Raw genomic sequence first — 20,774 nt, forward strand, 5'->3', positions numbered from 1 at the left:
ATATATTAATCTCCATGGCTTTACTTTTATTTCGAGCTATTTACAATTGTTGCTCATAAATAATTAGTTAAATTTCTTTAGCAATAGAACTTCTGGAATATAAATACGCTTCAGCTTCGACTCCACAAATCGCTCGTGTTGTGGTGTAAATACCTCTGCATTGTGGTTAAAATCAGTCTTATTAAATTGCACCGCATTCCTATCCGCTGTTAAGGATATATTATAATGCCGACATTGGTCCTGCAATCCAATCGGCCCATCGAACAACAGTAAACGCAACAAGTAAGGAACCGGCACCGTAAGCTGTTTGTTGTTGTAGGCATGCGTGAAAATCTGCAACAAACTCCTGCAAATATACATACATATGAATTTACATTAAAAATGCATCATGTCAATAAGACAACCAATAGAAAAAGTTATACTGTACCTCCTAATCGCCTGCAACTTGGCGGCAGCCACGGCGGACAGAATATGCGGCAGTTGTGGCACACCCATGAGCACTCTATACAAATTGCCCTGTTGGAAGGCCAAACAGATCCCAAAACAAAGCTTAAACGTCGCATCCCGACGCACATAGTCCGGTAAGGTAAGGGCGCGTGTAAAGGACTCCGGAGAACCCAAATTAAATAATTGATACAGGCTCTCTATGAAGCAGCGCCGCTCAAGCTCACGAATGGTGGGTTCTCTAGATGATTCCATGTCCTCCAGTTCTTCGTAACAGCAAAGCACTCCCGTGAGGCACTCTTGCAAATGCTGGTTGCATATCTTGGGATCGAACTTATCGATGGGCTCCTCACACAAGCGATAGCGACTATAGGCCAGAAACATCACAATGGGCTCTAACAGGCAGATCTTCTGACTGGCATGGTACATCTGGATCACGATCTCGCGACGCACCGCCCTCAATCGATCGAATATGAAGTCGTAAGCCACGTTGTACGGCTTTCGTGTATCCAGGATTATGCTGCAAGGTATATTAATTATCAGATTAAACTTGGCCAATTAAGCGCCTAAAATACTTGCTCCTTGAGCAGATATTCCACTGTTTTGGTCAATGCCGCTTCTGTGCGCATTTCCTTGGGCAGGGGCATCTTGACATCGGCGGCGGACCGTGTAAACTCCTTGACCAGGACTCCTGGTTTGTTCTTCTGACCATTATTTAGCTCGAAGTAGTGCAAAAGTTTCTCGCGAATACGCCTGGATGTATTAAACGGTGTTATTATATTAAATTCGGGTTTAAATTTCGTTTACCTACATCTTCGCCTCCCCATCGGGACAGAAACTTTCGCAAGATCCTCGAACTTGGGCCATTTGTTGATGAATGCAGCCAATTTCAGCAGCACAAACAAACCAGGGATGAAGGTTTTTTGGATCAAAGACGTAGCGCAAACTTTTTAATGAAATTCAGAAAATAAAAGAGGCTTTTTAAAACTCGAACGTCAGCTTCTAAGTAATAAAATTGCAATTGGGACTTCATTAAAATCCATATTTATTAAAACAAGCGCTTACTTGTTTTTTCAAACCCTCTTGCCACGCCGCTGAAGTCAGCAATCAGCTGTGTCTGGGCGGTCTGGGTTGTCAGGTTGTCTGGGCCTTCAAAATTTTACTAAATTTTCAGTTTGTTTTTCCCCGCCCAGCTCAAAACGAAATGTTCTCGCGGCGTTTCGCAGCCTTCTTTCGATTCAACCGACATGTGACCCAAAAATACGGCAGTTTCATAGCTGCCGGCTTTAGCAACAGGTTTTCGATGAAGGTTGTAACTCTGCTGCCGCTGGTAGTCCTCCGATCCGCGGATTGCAGGCAAAAAGAGGACCAGGAGGTGAAGCGACCGGTCCGGAGGCGCACCATGAGCAAAGTTAAGTACGAGACGAGTCTGGAGGGGAAGGCGCAGCTCTATCTCAACGCCATGAAGGTGAGGTGGGACCAGCTGCACAAGGTGCCCGGGCTGTTTTCGTATCAATTGGAGAAATCCCCTCAGAGCCGGAAAATACCAGGATACTGGGGCTTCTATGCGGAGGTAAGTGGCATATTCTTGTTCTCTAGAAATATTTATCGACTCTTGTCCTCCAGCTTAATTCAGATAGAAACCTTAAGCGCAGACGTCCCCAGACCATCGAGAGCCTCAATCCCACCTTTAAGCACATGATGTTCAACTTCAATAAAGTCGATGCCCAGGAGGTGATCATGACCATTGATGATGCACACGGCAGCCCCGAAGTTCAGATGATCATAAACAAGAGCCCAATCACCAAATATCATACTTTGATCTGCCCGGAAGTAGGAAAAAACCATACCCAACGGATTACCCGTGATGCTCTTCAGTTCTGCATCACCTTTATGCGAAATATCGATGACAAGGATATGCGCATGGGTTATAATAGCCCTGGAGCACTGGCCTCTGTAAATCACCTTCATTTTCATCTTCTCCACATGCCCCAGGATTTATATATAGACCAAGTGCCCTTGGATGAGCTGGCCGGGGGTTATGTTTATCGTTTGAGCCGTAGGGCGCCCACGGAAGGAATATGTATAGTATTTAACGAAAATGATAGTGATGAACAGGTGGCGGAGAAAGTGGACCAGCTCTACATGCTCGCCATGTGGATGTGCAAGAACAATATGCCACACAATCTGTTCCTTACTCAGGATCGGAGACCCGGAAAAAGCGGTAATGTTAAGGTATTCGTATTTGCCCGCTCCGAGTACTGTGTAAACAAGGATTTGGCCGAGTTTAATGTCGGTTTCTGTGAGTTGGCTGGTTACATTCCCTTGCCAGGTGATATAGTCGCACTACAAAATGTTGTTTCTAAGCTAAAGTTTTTTTTTCCTTCGTTAACAGATGCTGAAAAAATGGAGAACCTTACAGAGCTTCAGGTGCTCTTTAGGATTCGAACAATAACTGGCAGTGCTCCAAAGGCTGTGTACGAGCAAATTACGAGTATGGTCGAAGGACAAGAACACTATCTTTGGGACCAACCATTGACGATATGAAACACAGAGAATAAATAATCAGAGGCTTCTAACTAGACTTAGTTTAGCGTTTAATTGGTTGCTCATGTCATACTGCTGCCGCTGCGAATCCTTTCTCCATAGTGGCCTTGCTAATTACTTTGGTGTTGGCAGCAATGGAATAATCCACCTGTGTTTTCCCATTCTGATTTCTTACGAGCTCCGTCAGCTGTGGAAGCGTATCTTTAGCCACACTCTCACGAATTTTTTCAAAGAAAGCCATGTAGTGATAAAGGTTGTGACTGAAAGAATGGGAAAATTTATAAATGAAAGAATAATTTAATTGACAAAGATCACTTACACCATCAGTAAGATGGGACCTAATAGTTCGTTGGTTTTGTACAGGTGGTGAAGGTAGGCACGTGTGTGTTTCTGACAAGTCAAGCAACTGCAGTTGCTCAGCGGCGGAGTAAAATCCTCCTTGATAGCTTCGTCGGTTATGTCTAAGAAAGGCACATGCTCCACTGCATCCTGCACAAAACTAAATGTCAAAGCCTTGAAGTTCAGAGAAGCACAATATGCGTAGGAAGTGTCAAACACATCGATTCCCTGTTGGATAAGTTCCAGAATGGTTAGGGGCGTGTATGCACCAGGCAATATCCTAGGCTTGTCCTCCTCCAGCTGCTTGACGCAGTGCTCTACTATTGGCAGTAGTTCGGAAGTATCTAAAGTGGACGCTGATAGACCATTCGTGTGGAAACCCTCGAAGATGTAACCTCCATAGCTGCCCGCTGGCTGTTCCCGGGCATGTTTAATGGACTGCGTCCGCGCAAATGTGTTGTATCCGCCCACAATGGGAGCTAGCAGAGTGGAATTTACCTTGCCCCGGTGCTCGTAGATGTAGTGCATAAACTTCTCTGTCCTGTCAACCGATTTCTGAATCCGCTTCTTGGCACTCTCCAAGTTTGTGTCCGCATCGCAGAGTCCCTCATACATGTCCGGCTTGAAACTTGCTACTATTTCCATGTAGCGCTCCGAAGAGAGCGATTCCTTGCCTCTTCTCGTAAACAACGGCAGTATATCCCGGTCGTTACCTCCGGAAGGCGTTGTCTCACAGGGATCTCGTAACAGGAGAATATTTAGATGTCCTGGTAGTCCCACGTAGTCGCTTAGTCCGCGACCCCCACCACTGTGCCAATGCGTAAGTGCCTCGGTCATCTGTTCCATTGTGGACAGTGTGAAGTGGAGCACCTGTGGCTTCCGGCTGACATGAGTCTCGAAAACATCCGCACTCAGCCACGGAATGCTTCCGCCCTTAGTCGTCTGCAAAAGAAGGGGAGTCTTGAACTCGGGTCCTCCATCCTTGATTCGCAGTTGACCTAGTCGACCGGAATTCTTGCTAATACTCTCGATCGCAAATTTCATTCCGGCTCGAAAGAGTATTTATTATTGGAATGTATAATAACCAACCGCACGTTTCAAGCGGTTCCCGATAACGATAACTATTAGTGATGACGATTCAGCTGCATTTACTTATTTATTGTTAAGTGCGCTGCCGCGTTGACTAAGCTTAAAATATATGTCTATTTGTCTATAAGCCAATAATCTATTTTTAAAATTTTTGTAAAATTGCTTTGCTTAAGTTTTCGACATGTTCATGTACAGTTCAATTAATTTCAAAATATAGTTAATTACAAGATTTCATAGACCACCATTTTAGATCCTCGCTAATTGTGTTATATAAATCTAAAAGAAATTTCAGCTAAAATATGAATTAAAAATACGAAAAAGGGCGTAGGAGGCAACTAACCACTAAAAAGGAAGAGCAAAGTTTTCGGTGTCCACGATCTGGCAACCCTTTCAGGTTGGCGCCCCTATTCTCCTTGCTTGCGTTGTATTTCCCCAACTGCTGCTCAGTTGATTTCGACTTTTCGGCTTGTTCGCTTTTCAACGAGCGCTTCAGTTCGCTTTTGGGGGCTTGTTCGCTTTTTGGAGCGCTGAGTGAATGGTTTTATGTTGTATGCGCAGCGCACTTGATGGAAATTGTTGTCATTGTTTTAGTTGAGTGTGCAATCGGATGTTCGCTGTCTCCGTCGCACGGCGGTAAAGTGTGTGCGTGTGTGTTCCGTTCGCGTCGTTCATTGATTTCCTAATTAAGTTTATAATTAAAATTAATTGAAAAATTACTCGCATACGTACATGTGTATGCCCGTACATATGTGCGCTGGCATGTACAGACATGTAAATTGGCTAACCGCGTGTGAAAGTCCATTAAATTAGTTCTGTTCTTTATAAGCTCCCCTCGAAGAAACACTTTTATAATAAATGTGTTTGAATTTAAAAACGAAATTGTGCCAAAAGCATCAACAGCAAAAGAGGTAATTAGAATAACAATAATGCAGAGACAGCTTTTTAAATTGATGACTTCCTTGCCGCCGCCGTTGTATTTATAATTAACAGCGTCTGCCGCTGACATTATGTACATTGTACATTTATGCAAACAAATAAGCTATAAAAATTCCTTGAGTTAGAACATATCCACTGGAAGTTTTGAAATCTCCTGCCCGCCAGAGTTGCCAACCTCCTGCACAGCTGTGACCTTGAACAGATCGCTACCTGTTCCCGTGTTTTACGACTTAAAGGCAGTCGTAAATGTGGAGGAACTGTAAAAAGGGCAATAAAACTTAACATTTATGTGCATTCCAGGTGGTCCTGCGGAACGCCCAACGATGTGGCAACCCTAGGCAAATGAACTGTTTTACCTGCCTAAAAACGCACAATAGCAACAACTACAAGAACGGCGGAGAGCGAGCGGACGGCACAACGGATAATTTAGTGGAATTTTCAAAAATAGCAAAGCCAGCAACAACGAACGGCAGCAATAATCCCCCAGCGAGAGCACAATAATCAAAGATTAAATCAGGTTTATATGGAAAGGGTTAGCATGGCGCAGGAAGAAATACACGTTTCCTAGCGCAGCAACAACTACAAACACCTACAACTGATTACACTCTCACACGACGAGGAAAACGAGAGAATGCGAGAGCGCGAGAGAGAAACTGTGTTTATGCAGAGAATTTCATGATTTCAGAATTTATGCCCAAACCCGTTCATGCTACATGAAGAAGTTAATAAAATGAAAAGAACAAAAAATATTTTAATTTATGTTGAAAAATATCATTGTTTCGATTCATGCACTGGATCTGCGTTCATTGGCTGATACATAAATGCAAAACATTATTACATAGATAAACCGAAATTGGATATGCGTAATATAGTTCAATGATTTAAAAATACATAAACTAGAAAAGGACTTGCCATAAACACAGTAACAGAGAGAGTGAAAGAGAGCAAAAGCGGCGACGCCGGCAGAGCACAAATTTCCGTCGCAGCGCTTGCATGTTTTTCGCTCATTTTTCGTTCGTGTGCGTTGCGGCGATGTTGTGTTTTCTCACGGCGGTGAAAACACTCTGCGACGACTGTGACAACAACAGCAACAACGATAAGATTTTCCGTTTTTCCGTATGGAAGCAGAAGCACTAGCGGCATTTGTTTTGAAAGTAAAGCAAAGGCGAGCGAGAAAAACGAAAATATAAAGCAGAGGAAGACGGAAAAAGCAACGCCGCTGCCGACCGCGCCTCGCTGTATGTGCCTGTGTGGTGTTGTGTGCGTGTGTGTCTGTGAGCCTACCGCCTGTCTGTGTGTAAGTGGGCGCGAACGTACGGTCGAAAAGGAAGTAAAAATAGTGCAAAAAGGCCAAGTAATAATAATAATAATAAAATAGGCAAAAAGACAGGCCCCAAAAGAGACCGACCAGACCAGTTTCAAAAAGCGCCTATTTCCAGGCTCTTTGTGTTATGTGTAGTGGTACGTGTGTGAGCGGCACCAACAACAGCAGCAAAAGCAACAAAAACAACAACTAGAAGCGACCACATACGGTGGAAAAGGCCTTTTTTCAAGGAGCGAAAGGCAATGCGCGAACAAGCAATAAGAATAATAAATTACACTTTGCTATAATAAGAAAAATTTATACATATATACACACAAGCGGGAGAGGCCCACACACACATGTGTTTTTCCTCGATGAGAGTGTGTGGAAAATTGTAATAAAATATGAACCGCAGAAGCAGCAGCAAAACGAGAAAAACGAGAGAAAATTTCGAAATATCGCATGTGCCATTTTAAGCTTTAAATAAATTATAACGTACAGTATTACACAAAAGGAGAAAAACAAAAATATAACAATTGAACAAAATGTCCTGCATATCGAGCAACTTTAGCTCCTTCTTCCTCAACTCGCTCAACGATCCTTCAGAGTTTTCCAAGTACTTGAGCAATGGCGAGCTCAAATGCACCAATTTCGAGGAATTTCAAGTGTTTGGCTGCGGCGCAGGCGCGGCGACGCAACAACAGCAGCAGCAACAACAACAACATCAGCAGTATTCCCACACACATTTACCCAATGGCAGTTCAGCGACGGCAGCAGCGGATTTTCCCAATTACGAGGCAACTACAACGCCGCAGCGGGAAAACTCCTCCTCCATTAACTCAGGTAGTTCTGTTAATCCCGCACACTATGCTTCCGCCGCTGCCTCTGCCTCTGCCAGCGTCGAAGCCAGCGCATCAGCAGCACCGACGTCCACTCCAGGAAATGCAGGAGCAGCAGGATCATCTCCCCTCACCGCCACCCCCTCGAGCAATCGCTGGCCAACTGCAGTGGCCACGCCCAATGGCCATCAATCCACCGCCTCGGCAGCGGGCTCAGTGCCCCAGCACTTCGATGGATCCTTTGAGTTTATCAAATATCTGCGACACTCCACGGACTTTACGCCCAGCACACCGAGTAGCGCCAGCGAAACTAGCTCGTGTGCGGAAAAGCAGGTCAGTGTTAGTAAATCGGGCGTCCAAGCAGGCGCCACACCACCACCGCCTGCTCAATCGCCCGTTGCCGGTGGTCTGATCGATTTGGATACTAGCACCTCGCAGAAATCACGATCTGCCTCCCGCAAAGTAGCAGCTTTGTTGTCTTCCGTTTCGCGGGCTTCCAATAGTCTGGTGGACACCAGCTCCTCCGCACTGGATGTCTTCGATCACGATTCAAAGCAGACGATCTTTGATCTACAGCACATTGCATCCAACGGATCGTCCAATTCGAATGAATCTTCGCTGGAAATGCTAGCATTTCCCAATTCGCACCTCAATGCCTCCAATTCGAACACCTCATCCGAAGGAGCGGCCTGTGGAAGTGCGGGAGAATTCGGGGGATTGTTAACCGGCGCCAGTTGCTCCTCCTCCACGGCTTCATCGTCTTCTCATGCACCGAAACTCCTCGGAAGCTTTGTGATCAAGGAGAACTTCGAAGTGCATCCGTCGCACAAAGTGGAAGAGGGCATCTTCCAGCACATGAACAAGCTGCCGTCGAAGAAGAAGGATACGCTGAAGCAGCTGGGAGTTCGGTTCACCGGCCAGATGACGCTGACGGACAAATCGATTGTGGTGGAGAATTTCATCAAGTTTTGCGAGGTGAGTTACGCTTCCCGAAATCGAAGGGGTTGGGTTTCCAGATGTTTTCGGGGTGTTAGCGAGTTAAATTTTGTGTGTGTGAATATTTTAACGCTCTCCGCGCGCTGCCCATTTCCATATGCAATTCGCACATATGTATGAATTAGGTGTTTTTTTTGTAATGATGGTCGGGAACAGGACTTGATGTGGTCTAATTGAGGTTGGCGGAGGGGATTGTATGCTTTACATCTAGAAGTACAATTTCCTTTTATTTAATTCAAAAGCTTTCATTTGGAGTTTTTTTAATTCCCAAAAGACTGAAATCCATGTAGAAAATGTTCATAGACTGGGGTCAATACATTATGATTTGATAAGAAGAACTACTGATAAGTTACTCAATTGAAGGCCTGAATTAAAGGTCAATTTATCACTGGTCTTATCTAACTGATACTATTTTTTATAAGCTTTGTGATGTAGCCCGCAAAAGTAAATTTTACAGAAAATGTATAAGGAAGGACCATTTCATAGAGTTCTTGATTGCCATTTCTATAATGTATCGATTAGAAGGTTAGTAATGTGTATTACTTTGGCTAAACTAAAATGTAATACATTTTTCGGTGCACCCGCACCCTATATAAATATAGTACATAGCAATTGGGATATTCATAATATAAACATGCACCCTATCTATATCCTATATCACACACACTGCCGTAATTCCACCCGCACTCACACACGCATTCGGGATTCCGTTTGCCCCCCACTCACACAAATGTCATTATAAATTGTAATAACAGGAGCAGTGATGCCGGCGCCTCAGTCGACGTCGACTGCAGCCAACCACAAATTCAGCATACAACTGTAATCATGTGTGCTCAATGTATGTATGTGCGTATGTGTGAGTTCTAAACACCTATACATGCGGGGGGCTAAATCCCCACTTTCCACCACCACCACCACAACCCCCCGGAAAGCCACCCGAGCAAACACACACACGCAGACACGTTTGGCGCCCTTTTCAACACTATGGCAGTCAACCCCAAACACTCACCACGCTCATTACGCTCCGCTTTATCACAAACACACAGACACAGTCACATCTAGATTTGCTGCCCACCCGTCGCATCCCCCCCGCCCTCTCGCTCTTAAGCTCACGCACACAGACACACATTCTCCAAAACTATGTACAAAATGGCATTGATGGCATAATACAACAAAAGCAAGAACAACAAAAACTGGATGGGGGGGCGGAGAAATTACGATGTAGGCGAAACGGAAGGGAAGCCCAAAAACCCCCCTCTATTACAACATTTTAGTTCTAAGACGCTCTCTCTTTTACTTTACCTACTTGGCTCCCTAACTCAAAATTGTTGCGCTCTCTCATTTCTGCGGTAGCTGCTCTCTCCTGGCTCCCACTTTCTCTCACCTCGCTCTGCCTCTCGCCTTCATTTCCTCAATTCAAAACTTACTTGAAGGCTGAACTACCAAAGTGTGTGTAGTTCTGTATGTGTGTGGCTTCGAGTGTGGGTGTGGGCAACCCCCAAAAGCTTGCTATTGAGTAATTGTGTGTTGTCCCCCCACCTTCCTATTCTCCTTCTTCTCCTGCTCGTCCTTCGTCTTCTTCTTCTGCTGCTCCCTTGAATTCTTTGGCTTCCACTCCTTGCTTTCACACATACAATCATCAAGTTACTTAGAGGGGTGCGGGGGAATGGAGAAATGGGGGGACATCGGACTGTCCGCTAGCTGCTTGGGCATGTCCTTTTCCGACTCTCTCGATTTCGTCTTGCATGTGTGTGAGTGCGTCTGTATTTTATCAACACATTTTATACATGTCTCTATCGGAGCGACCATTAGTACAGTAGAACTTGCCTAAGAATAGTAACACAAATTAGAAATAAATAAATTTAGTTAGAGTAGTAAAACCTATAAGCTTTTTAAAATTGCAAAAGTCAGTTTGAATATTATCCGAATTAATATTAAAAAACATTATCAAACCATTATTTGGAGGGTTTTAAGAGCTATTTTATTGCACTTTCTAACTTTTTAATCAACCTGTTCAATTTGGTTTTATTTTTATAAATTTGATATTATTACCAGATAGATAGATAGAATTACCATTTTCAGATACATATTAACTTCATTTTGCTTTGTTGTTAATTGACATGCTTGCTGTAATTGAATGAATAGTAACGTGGGATGTTTATAGACTAGGAAGCTTGACTGTAGGTGAGGCTGTGGATGTGTGTGTCGCCCAGCGGCGTCGTTGAAGGCTACTAAGTGCGCATGCAGTCAGCTCACCCACACAAGTGCACTCGGTTTTGCCCAACTTTGCGGCCGAGTGTGTGTGTGTGTAAAGGACAGCTTAGTGGATGAGGATGTGAAACGGGTGCGGTGGATCGGGGTTGTGGGTGGTTGGGCGGAAAATGGGTGGCGCTCGGGCAGGTACAATGTCTCGGCTTCGCACAATTTACGCGCACACACACTCACACTCGCGTATGAAAGCAGGCGCACATATGGGGCATTGATTATAATTTTAAATTATACATATGTATGTATGCGGGCACATGCCGATATAACTGTACTTGCCGCATGTGATGTCTATATACAGGGCTTTGGACGCGTATATATGTTTGTATATATAATATATGTATATGCAGGCGCACATATGTACATATGTTTGTATAATTCTAACGCACACATCAAATATTTAGCTTTTGTGCAACGTTTTGTCGCCTTTTGGGAGCACACACCACATTAAATTAGTTTGGTGTGGGGTCATTTTTGCGGAATTTAGAGCGCATTTAGAACGGGTTTACCTTAATTAAAAAACCCTAAATTAGTTGCCTAATGGAAAGGTGTAGAAACGGCGGGTGTGGGCAAAACAAAGCAAAGCAGAGGGTGTCGAAAGCTGTAACCCTTAACCCTTTAAAAAATAAAACCAGTCGAATGGGGCTGCACACGCACCAAAGAGTGAAAGTGTGAAAATTTCCCCCACTTACACACACGGGCACACACATTAACGCACACGACGCAAGCCCTTGCAAAAGGAATCAAAAAATCATGGCAGCAACAGTCAAACATTTGGCTTTTGTTGCTCTTGTTGTTTCTCGGCACGCACAAGCAACACCCACACCAACAACAACAACAACAACAAAAACAGCAGGAACAACAACAGGAGAAAGGAAAACAATTCACACTTGTCTCAATACAAACAACAACAAACCGCATCACACCACAGACAACAACCGCAATCCCGCCACACACAAACACACAAGTGCACACGCCCGAAATGCTCCCAGACACCCGCACACCTACACACTCACGTTCACTACGTCACGCACAAACACAAACCATGTCTGCCAATAAGTTTGCAAAAAAAAAAAACAAGAAAAAAGAAACAAACAAAAACAGAAAACAAAAAACGAACACAAGGAGGAGACGCAATAAAAACAGAAACGGAAAACAGCAGCGAAAACAAGAACAAAATACCGCAACACATTGCCACTGCTTTCATTCCTCTTTTCCTGGTTATATTTGTTTTTTTCTTTACTTGTAAACCTTAAGAGGTAAATTACTAGGGTATATTGTAATTAGGTAAGATATGTATACACCGTACACCTGATTCAGTCGGGGTTTAAGTCTGTGCTTTAGAACACATCTTCGTTTGAAAAAAAAACATTTTCCATTCATTTGTTTTTTTCTGAACACATTACTTTCATATCATAAAAAAACTGAAGGGTACTTCTCTTATTATCCTTGGACTAACCCTAAAAAGTAGGCAACAAAAACCTAACAATCAATAATGGAGTCTTGATAGTTTGTAGTAATTGATTAAAGATTAAATATCAAATGAAAGATTTTTTAATAAGCCCAAGAATAGGGTATCCCATAGTTGAATAAACTTAGAGTGTCGTTATTTTGTGTGCTTTTTAACTGTGAAACAGTTGAGTGGCCATGGGCGGTGTGGCCGAAGGGGGCGCACCACTTGAGAGCAGCAACAGTCCAGAAACCACCATGTTTGCCACACCCCTTTAAGCCCCAACGCCCCCGCATAGTTGATTGTTAATGAGACACCTGGAGAAGTGGCCAGGTGTCGGCTGTGCCTGTCAGCGCTGGAAAATAAGAGAAGCAAATAAGAGAGTGTGTGGAGTGGCTGTCAGCCAGTGTTTTCCTGCTTTTTGACAGGGGTTTTAAAGTTTTCGCTTACTATTCGCCCAAAAAGCAAGACACGGCATGTCACTCCATTTTTGCTCTATTGATTTTTAACATAATCAAAACCGAAAATGTATGCACACACACGTACACATACACAATCAGTGAGACGTACAGCAGCACAGTCAGCAATTCGCATGTGTGAGAGGACCTTTTTGGGGGTGGGTGTGGGTGGTAACCCTGGGTGGATGGGTTGGTTGGATGGTGGAAACCCTGATTATGAGGATGTTGATAAGTTCCGACGACGAACGGAACTGAACTCTCTGCGCTGCCGAAGACTCGCACTCACACAATCGTCCATTAAGCCTACCATCTAGCTATCGCACACACACACACACTCGCCAAACACAGAAACACACTCACACACAGACAGAGAGGCTTTCATGGTAACCCTTTGAAAAGGGGGGCCTTAGCAAATAACCCCCAAACCCCAACCCCTCTTTTTGGGGCAAAATGGCTTCATTGAAAATGTTGTTTGCTTTTCTATTTGGGTTTGCTTTGCTGCCTTTTCTGCTTCCTTTTTCGCTTCGCCCTATTCTATATTTTTACACTATAAAATATACATTGTAGGGGTGTGAGTGTGTGTGAGCCAATGTCTGTATGTGTGTGTATGGGAGCTTTTGCTTTGGCATGCTATTCAGATCCCGTCGCCACCCACCCCCCCTCGTTTTTCCACCCAACCCAACCGTCGTCCTTTGCAAGTTTTTGGCTTTTGTGTAAAATTTTCGTTTTAAACTTTTGCGTTGTACACGAATTATAAGTTTTGATTAGTAGTGGGTAAAGTTTTCGCTCGCATGTGTATGGGTTTTTGGGGGTGAGCTAGTCGGGTCGGTTTTGGTTTTTCATACATATAGAGAAAGTACATTATGTAAGGCAAATACATATGTGCAGCCGTAGAATTTGACGTCCATGAATATACATCCCCACACACATACTTCTACGTGGAAAAACAGCCTAAAAGTCGAGAAAATTATGCTAAAAAGTGGTGGAATGGGGGGTGGGTTCCAACATGAAAGGTGTAAGCTGGTTTAAAACTAATGGAAGGGTGGTTAGGGGCGGGGTTTTACCAACCAGTAAAACCGGTATGTCTGGAAAATTACTTTACAACTAGAGTTGGATTTCTAATTTAATTTTCATCTAATTAAAATGCATTACTACTTCGTTATCTGAAATTTTTGACGAAGGCCACACAGCTGGGTTTCAATTAGATTTTAATGGAATTCTTAATTCAACTATAAGTGGAACTTTAATTATACATATTTTGAAATGCGAAACGTTGAAATACATGTTGGTCCTATTTGGGGTAAAAATTGCACATATGATTTATACTAAATGTACCCATTTTCAAACTATCCCCAAAAGGAATACGACATCAAGGACCACAGGCCATGGCTGTCACTGAATCAGTGCGGTTTGAATAAGCCGGAGCAGATCAAATTCGCTCGATATCTGGGCCAGGGACTGCCGACGTTTACGCTCTTCTGCATTTATAGCAATTTTAAGAATCTGTTCTGCACCAAACGCACGGAAATGTGAGTATCATCATCATCGTCATCATCATCATCATCGTGTCCCCCGATAATTGAGTATCCTGCCGAACTTGGAGTAGCCTAAAAGCATGCTATTATAATTGATGAATGTCCTTTTTATTTTGCAGCTACACGAAGGATGGCTACAATCTGCCTTATATACTCGACAAAACCAAGCGCTTCCTGGCCAACACAACAGCTGGTAAGTGGAATCTATATCTAAATATAGATGTAGATATAACCCCCTAGAACACCCGACTCCGCCATACCCGATTTCCGTGTAGTGCAAATGCAGCAGAAGGCAGCATGAACCGAAAATGTAGTCAGGCAGAGGAAAATTAATAAAAAAAATAAAAGCGAGACATGAAAGCCAAGTGGCGAATGTGCTAAATTTTAAAAATACACTCGAAACTAGAAGTGCTTACATTCATTTTTATGATTTCTCTACTTTGCACTTCTCATTTCTATTTCTATTTCGTGTCATTTTCTATTTCGTTTTCTTCCTATCAAAATTTTAAGAAAACTACCTACAATTTGGCCTGCCTATTTTTACAAAATTTCGTAAACTAATCAATTTTGTCTGCGCGCGCTCAAAAAAAAAAAACACAGAAAGAAAACTATTTTAATTTTTGACTTCAATTTGTTTGTGTTTCCTCTTTCTTCTTCTTTTTCCAACGCATACGCTTTCAATCACTAGGCGACAATACCAACAACAACATCACCAACAACACCAGTAACAAGACCAACAACAACACCAGCACAACAACAACATCCACACCGGTCAAACAGACACCACAACAACAGCACCAGCAGCAATCCGAGCAGGATCCGCTGGCACCCAACTCACCTGCAACACCGAAACTTGCAGCAGCAGCCGCATCAGCAGCAACGGCCACGGCAACAACACCAGTGGCAACATCGGTGCTGGGAGCAGGCACGCCGGCACAGGCAGTACCACGCACAAGGCCAGCCACGCCCACAATGCCAGCAGGAGCAGTAGCTGGAACGCCTACGACACCACAGCAACAGCAGCACCTGCAGCAGCAACATCAACAGCAGCAACAACAGCAGCAGCAACAGCAACAGCATATGTTGCAGCATCCGCACACGCACCCGCATCCGCATGCCCAGCATTCGCATCCGCACACGCTACCCCACTCACTTCCGCACCACCTGCAGCCTGGAACCCCAACGCGCAGTTCGCATCCCCAGCTGCCGCATCCGCATCACTATCCACCATCGCCACACTCACATCCGCACCACCAGGCGGGGCATCACGGTCTTCCACATGCCCATCACTTTGCCTATGCCCATGGTCATCCGCATCCGCAGCAGCATCATCCGCACTACTATCCGCATCCCCACGCACATGTCCAGCATATGGCGGCGATGGGATATCCGGGACCACCACCAAACGCACAGCAGGCGGTTGGGGGAGGAGGAGTTGGTGGCGGAGGTGCTGGTGGAGCAACAGGAGGCGCTGGATCAGCAGGAGGAGGAGGCGGGCCATTGCCGCCCACGGCCATGTGAGATTGGGGTCGGCGTGGCGCCAAGGACAGCGGTGGTGGCGCCACCTGTTGACACGCATAGGCTGTTGCAGAAGGACATGGCAGAGGATTCAGGATTTCGGCCCATCCCCCATCATCCTCCCAACCTGTCCTAGATTATAGTTTTCCGTTGATGTGCATCGTCATATTAGTTTTTTAGTGTGCTCTTCGTTTTTAGTTTATGTTTCGTTTATTTAGACTAATTTTACACAAGCTTTTTGCCAAATTTTATAAAACTATGCAAATTTTGTATTACGTTTGACGACGATAAAATGAAATTGTTGGACAACGATCGATCATTACCCCAAAACTATGCAATGTTATTCCTTGAAAAGAGATTATTACATTTACACACAAACATCACACATTTACACGCTCACCAACACGAAGAACACGAGTATAGAAAATCATGCTAATGCTATTTAATATGGTAATATATAAATATATATTTTAGTAAGCCAAGAACAAATGATATGTATGTTAATGTAAAACCAATCCTAACTAAACACAACATACGATATACATACATATATATGGAAATTGTTTGCGAACCCAGAAAATATATATACACAACTAGCAAGAAGCGATTGAGAGAAAATCGATTTGAATGTTGTTTTTACTTGAGATTTATTGCCTGCGTCGCGCCTCTGCATTTGCGCTAAACCAATTAATACAGAGGAGAACTTTCATTTTCTTGAAGCTTCCAATTGAAAATTGAAAAGAGAACGCAATGTTGCACCTAATGGTCATAGTTCTCCTTCACCTTGGGGCAATATAATTAATCAAATCATGCAGCGCCAAGGAAAACATGCGATTCAAGTAAAAAATCGCCTTTGATTTTCAGCCTTAATCTGTATTTTATCTTATCCTAATATAGATTTTTATTTATTCTTTAAACATTGTATAAATATTATTTTACTTTTTGAAGTTGCATGCAAACCATTGCAATTGATACTACATACTTTTTCAAAATTTTGTTCTGAGCTCAGAGGCGATTTCAAATGAAAGTCGACTCGCACACATCCTTGGAGTTCCGCTTCCTGAGTGTGTTGGTATTCCGATTCTCTCTTGTAGACCTCAAGAACATGGCGGCGGCCAACGATGGCTCCCTGGAGTTCGCCACCGGCAGCGGCGGCGGCAGCAGCAGCAGCAACAACAGCAACACGTGCAACATGAACATCGGTAGCAACAGCAACAGCAGTGCCAGCAGTGGCAGCAGCAACCCAGTGCCAGGATCGGTGATTAATCCCAATGCGGTGACCATGCCAGCGGGCTATGTGACATCATCGACGGCGCAGCAGCAGCAGCAACAGCAGCATCAACATCAACATCAACACCCGATGACCATGGATCCGCGCTACGGATGTGGAGCTCCACCGGCCCTATTGCCTCCACCGCCGCTTCCGGCACTGGGACCACCGCCCAGATCGCTGGAGCAGCTCATCATCTACGAGAACTTCGACGTGCACGAAACGCACCGGATCGAGGATGGGGTTTGCACTCACATTAGCCGCCTGCCGCCCAAGAAGCAGGAGCTATTGAAACAGTTCGGTATACAGAGTAGTAGCCAGCATTGTCTGAGCAATTATGAAAAGTACATACTCATCGAAAACTTCATCAAGTTTTGCAATGTGAGCAAAAGTGTATCGAAAGCAGATATCAGCAGGAGGCACCACTGTAGTCTAGCGGAGCTTTGTTCTTTAGCCCCCCAATTGGCGTTCGAAACATTGGCACTCCATCTGTGTACATAGATACATATCCAAATTGCATCCTCATCTATTGATATCCAGTGCAATGAACAAAACTCTTGCCCATCCTTCATGGAATAGAACTTAATGTATTTCACCCATTCTCTTCCATTTCCGCACTTTTTTTCGTTTCGTACTCTTGCATTTCGACAGGAATATCAGATATCCGATCATCGACCCTTTTTGGACTTCCACGAGAGCGCTTTATCCAAATGTGAACAACTTAAATTTGTACGATATCTGGGCCAGGGGCTATCCAATCTGACGCTAAACAAGATCTATGTCGCCTTCAAGGAGCTCCTGGGCAATGGAAGGCCCGAAAAGTAAGTTCTCTCAAGTGGCTTGATCTGAGTAGCAAATCTATTTAAAATTCATGATTCTCCTACAGAGCTGGCATGGAGAGCTATAATTTGGACACGCTGTTGAAGAAGAAACGAAAGAATCTATATAATCGCATGCATGCCGCTGGTAAGCATAGAATTATCATGCAATATAGTAGGGATATTAATATTAGACTTGATTTTTACAGCGCCCAGCATTGACCTAACTGCCTATGAATCGGGACAACATAATGCCCAAGCACATCTGACCACGCCACGCCCCCATCACGCCTTCGCCGCCCTAAATGCCGCGACGCAGCGCAGCGAAGTATGCAACGAATTGACGCACACGGGCTTGCAGTACAGTTACACGGGACCCCGGTAGAAATTGGCAAAATCGTAGGACCCCATCCGAAAAACAATGCAATCCTCATCGACAGATGAGTGCCCACACGCACACACCCACACACGCATATACATATACTTCTTCCTGGAACTGGACCAGTAACTGTTGTGTCTTCGAAACATAAAAATGAGAGTAATTTAATTTAATCGCCGCGTGCGAAATCATTGAAAACTAAGTGCTAAATTAAATGAGCGGGCGACAAACAAAATGTGGTCTCCCGATGGATAACTACCAGACACTAGTAAAATTAGCCTAAATGTTAACAAAATTTAACTTTAATCGAATGAAATTCAATTAAGCCAACCAGATATCAACACGACGCAACAGGCAGGAGAAAGATTAGTTTAAGCCAAATACAGATATTTATACGCAAGGTAACCATATACAACAATATACATATTACGAGTATATATACATACACATACATAAATATATTTCTGTAGTTGCCATAGCGCTTAGAGGGTGCAGCACACTTCCACATGGCCAAATCCTGGCCAGAACTATACAAACATATTAGCTTCGGTTTCCTTCCAGCCCAGCCATATCCCCCCAACTAAAAAACCGCTCCCAAATCTTTAGCCCCAAATGAGCCGCATTAGTAGTAGCGATTAGCTGATAAGTGAAAACACCAAAATTGAGAATACTAAATCAAAGACCTCCCAATGAAAGTTCCCGAAATACGCATACTAAGTAACATGTAGAGCCTAGTTTTTAAGACGAGAGACAAATTTTTAGCATAGAACTGGCGAGCGGCACAGACGATTAACAAACTAAATATTCCTATATACAATATACATATTATATACAACAAGCGCAGCATCAAATTCAAAGTGAATATACGCAAAAATCAAATGCAAAGAGGCAGAAAAATACAACCAAAACATAGCAATTGTAAATTATATATACCAAATATATTCTATACGAACAAAGGCAAAACCAAGTCCACTCCACTCGTGTTTTCTTTACGTTACCGAAACTGTTTATTTTTGCGTTCTATTTAAATTTTTTACTATATGTATAAGGTATATTTAGATTAAGACGCAGCAGTGCGTACGATTAACTGGCAGAGAGCAGGATGTTTAATATAAAAACTAAAGTACAGTACAAAGGCAGTTTCATCTAACTACTAAAGAGCAATATAAACTGGCTCTCCTCGTTTCAATATCTGATAATTTCCTTTCTTTTTTTTTATTTCAATTATCAATTATCGCAGCAATTTTAAATTGTCCAACGGGAAATTTTAAATATATACTGTAAATGCTTAGTCGGTATCCTTTTTGCGCTGCGCCTGCTCGCGTTCTAGCGCTCTCTGCTTGGCCTTCTCGTAGATGGGCATCAGTTGTCCGTTCTCGCCCAGCATTTTCAGCAGCTCCACGATGAAGGGCAAATAGTTGTGCTTGCGCCGCACATTCTCCACCTTGTAGCGTTTCTTCTTCTGGATCTCGTACTCTATGTACGTGCGCAAGCTACTGATCTCCGCCTGTCGGTCCTCCTCAGTGTCCATAGCATTGGGCGCCGGATTGAGCAGCTTCTCAATCTGCTGTTCGTAAATGCGCTGCCTGTCCGAGATCAGAGCCATCAGGTTGAAGTGGATCTCGCCGTCGCTGTAGCGCTGCATGCGCTTCTCAATAATCGGACGCACCACATCGATCCAGTTCTGCTCCGGCTTGATCTCACCAAGATCTATGGGTCCCTCTCTCAGGCCGTCCAGCTCGTACAGTCTTCCTCCGATGGGCATATAGCCGACAAAGTGGTACACGTCATCGTCCTTCTTCTGGCTCTTGGTGTCCAGCTCGAAGAGTGTTGGGCGAGCAAAGGAGTTGTGCACCGTGCGAATCTGGCTAGCGTTGCTCAAAGTTAATCCCTTGTTATAGGGATCGAAGCACTGGCAGAACTCCTTAAAATTGGTGAGAGTCTCGCCCAACTTGATGTCCTCATGCTCCAGGTTCATCAGCAGGCTCAAGATCGCCTGGGTGGCGCATGCGTTGTTGATCACCTGCTTGGCGAAGAAGATGTTCTCTCGGTCCAGGACCACTTTTCCAGCGGGTTCATCCTCCTGCACCCACTTGAACAGGAAGATCAGACCATGGATGGGCTCTAGGTTCTTGAAGGACTCGCTGTCCAGACTCCAGATCTCCTCCACCTGTGCGCCATCGCATCCTGGGCGAACGTACACAGTATTATTAACTTTTCTTATCCCAATTGCCGGCGTCGCTGGCAAAGCCCGCCAATAACTTACCGAATTCGCGAATAAGCTCTGTGAACACCCCGGGATCGGATTCAATGAGACACCAATTTCCAGCACCGTCGCCCATTTTAATAATAGTCACTTGAATATCTTTCTACTATAAGTTTCTTTACAAAAATGCTGCTTTTACTGCACCAAATTTTCTGTCAACTCACAGAGTGAACAAACCTTGCCAGATTTGACGGAAATCAAACGAGTGGCCTACTGCTTGTGCCGCCCTGGAAAAATAGTATGGCAACTCGACTATCCGCCATGACACAAAGCAAAAGCGGTGTAAGAAGAAGCAGAAGACGAAAAAAATATGTGCAAGCAA

General features: G+C 44.0%; 5 protein-coding genes across 7 annotated transcripts; 2 read left to right on the forward strand and 3 right to left on the reverse strand.

The window, feature by feature from the left end:
• Position 1: 1 nt before the first annotated feature.
• On the reverse strand, positions 2–1,626 carry LOC6737431 (SAC3 domain-containing protein 1). The gene is made up of 5 exons (XM_016169863.3): positions 1,510–1,626; positions 1,256–1,390; positions 1,024–1,197; positions 428–964; positions 2–346 (listed from the first exon to the last, which is right to left on the reverse strand). Exons 2-5 carry the CDS (start codon positions 1,309–1,311, stop codon positions 64–66), a joined length of 1,050 nt encoding a protein of 349 aa, XP_016031204.1. The 5' UTR covers positions 1,312–1,390; positions 1,510–1,626; the 3' UTR covers positions 2–63.
• LOC6737432 (GDP-D-glucose phosphorylase 1) lies at positions 1,614–3,028 on the forward strand. The gene is made up of 3 exons (XM_016171205.2): positions 1,614–2,017; positions 2,071–2,776; positions 2,840–3,028. The coding sequence occupies exons 1-3, from the start codon at positions 1,649–1,651 to the stop codon at positions 2,989–2,991; spliced, it is 1,227 nt and encodes a 408-aa protein (XP_016031205.1). The 5' UTR covers positions 1,614–1,648; the 3' UTR covers positions 2,992–3,028.
• Positions 3,025–4,483, reverse strand: LOC27208937 (queuine tRNA-ribosyltransferase accessory subunit 2). Its single transcript, XM_016184468.2, has 2 exons — positions 3,311–4,483; positions 3,025–3,251 (listed from the first exon to the last, which is right to left on the reverse strand). Exons 1-2 carry the CDS (start codon positions 4,372–4,374, stop codon positions 3,059–3,061), a joined length of 1,257 nt encoding a protein of 418 aa, XP_016031206.1. The 5' UTR covers positions 4,375–4,483; the 3' UTR covers positions 3,025–3,058.
• Positions 4,484–5,873: 1,390 nt separating this feature from the next.
• On the forward strand, positions 5,874–19,158 carry LOC6739629 (protein enabled). Of its 3 annotated transcripts, XM_016174358.3 has the most exons (7): positions 5,874–8,472; positions 14,026–14,195; positions 14,321–14,394; positions 16,814–17,370; positions 17,641–17,810; positions 17,876–17,955; positions 18,017–19,158. In XM_016174358.3, the coding sequence occupies exons 1-7, from the start codon at positions 7,204–7,206 to the stop codon at positions 18,190–18,192; spliced, it is 2,496 nt and encodes an 831-aa protein (XP_016031208.1). In that variant the 5' UTR covers positions 5,874–7,203; the 3' UTR covers positions 18,193–19,158. The 3 variants fall into 3 exon arrangements, 2 of the variants coding, with proteins under 2 accessions (XP_016031208.1, XP_016031207.1); XR_005543954.2 differs by lacking the exon at positions 18,017–19,158 and having other exon boundaries at positions 16,814–17,285; positions 17,876–17,914; XM_016174357.3 differs by lacking the exons at positions 16,814–17,370; positions 17,641–17,810; positions 17,876–17,955; positions 18,017–19,158 and adding an exon at positions 14,890–16,322.
• Positions 19,159–19,164: 6 nt separating this feature from the next.
• On the reverse strand, positions 19,165–20,656 carry LOC6737435 (ubiquitin carboxyl-terminal hydrolase isozyme L5). The gene is made up of 2 exons (XM_002084236.4): positions 20,453–20,656; positions 19,165–20,373 (listed from the first exon to the last, which is right to left on the reverse strand). Exons 1-2 carry the CDS (start codon positions 20,526–20,528, stop codon positions 19,475–19,477), a joined length of 975 nt encoding a protein of 324 aa, XP_002084272.1. The 5' UTR covers positions 20,529–20,656; the 3' UTR covers positions 19,165–19,474.
• Between the last annotated feature and the right edge of the window lie 118 nt (positions 20,657–20,774).

Source organism: Drosophila simulans, chromosome 3L (genome assembly GCF_016746395.2).
Source record: "Drosophila simulans strain w501 chromosome 3L, Prin_Dsim_3.1, whole genome shotgun sequence".
NCBI lineage: Eukaryota > Metazoa > Arthropoda > Insecta > Diptera > Drosophilidae > Drosophila > Drosophila simulans.

Bases quoted from the DNA above. Each gene is read 5' to 3' on its own strand.
- LOC6737431 (XM_016169863.3), bottom strand. From the start codon at position 1,311: ATGGCCCAAGTTCGAGGATCTTGCGAAAGTTTCTGTCCCGATGGGGAG. The intron at 1,198-1,255 runs GTAGGTAAACGA...TAATACATCCAG, and splicing joins CCCGATGGGGAGGCGAAGAT to GCGTATTCGCGAGAAACTTT. The intron at 965-1,023 runs GCAAGTATTTTA...TATACCTTGCAG, and splicing joins GTGGAATATCTGCTCAAGGA to CATAATCCTGGATACACGAA.
- LOC6737432 (XM_016171205.2), top strand. From the start codon at position 1,649: ATGTTCTCGCGGCGTTTCGCAGCCTTCTTTCGATTCAACCGACATGTG. The intron at 2,018-2,070 runs GTAAGTGGCATA...CTTGTCCTCCAG, and splicing joins ACTGGGGCTTCTATGCGGAG to CTTAATTCAGATAGAAACCT. The intron at 2,777-2,839 runs GTGATATAGTCG...CTTCGTTAACAG, and splicing joins TGGTTACATTCCCTTGCCAG to ATGCTGAAAAAATGGAGAAC.
- LOC27208937 (XM_016184468.2), bottom strand. From the start codon at position 4,374: ATGAAATTTGCGATCGAGAGTATTAGCAAGAATTCCGGTCGACTAGGT. The intron at 3,252-3,310 runs GTAAGTGATCTT...CCATTCTTTCAG, and splicing joins GGTCCCATCTTACTGATGGT to TCACAACCTTTATCACTACA.
- LOC6739629 (XM_016174358.3), top strand. From the start codon at position 7,204: ATGTCCTGCATATCGAGCAACTTTAGCTCCTTCTTCCTCAACTCGCTC. The intron at 14,196-14,320 runs GTGAGTATCATC...TTTATTTTGCAG, and splicing joins TGCACCAAACGCACGGAAAT to CTACACGAAGGATGGCTACA. The intron at 14,395-16,813 runs GTAAGTGGAATC...TCTCTCTTGTAG, and splicing joins CCTGGCCAACACAACAGCTG to ACCTCAAGAACATGGCGGCG.
- LOC6737435 (XM_002084236.4), bottom strand. From the start codon at position 20,528: ATGGGCGACGGTGCTGGAAATTGGTGTCTCATTGAATCCGATCCCGGG. The intron at 20,374-20,452 runs GTAAGTTATTGG...ACGTTCGCCCAG, and splicing joins AGAGCTTATTCGCGAATTCG to GATGCGATGGCGCACAGGTG.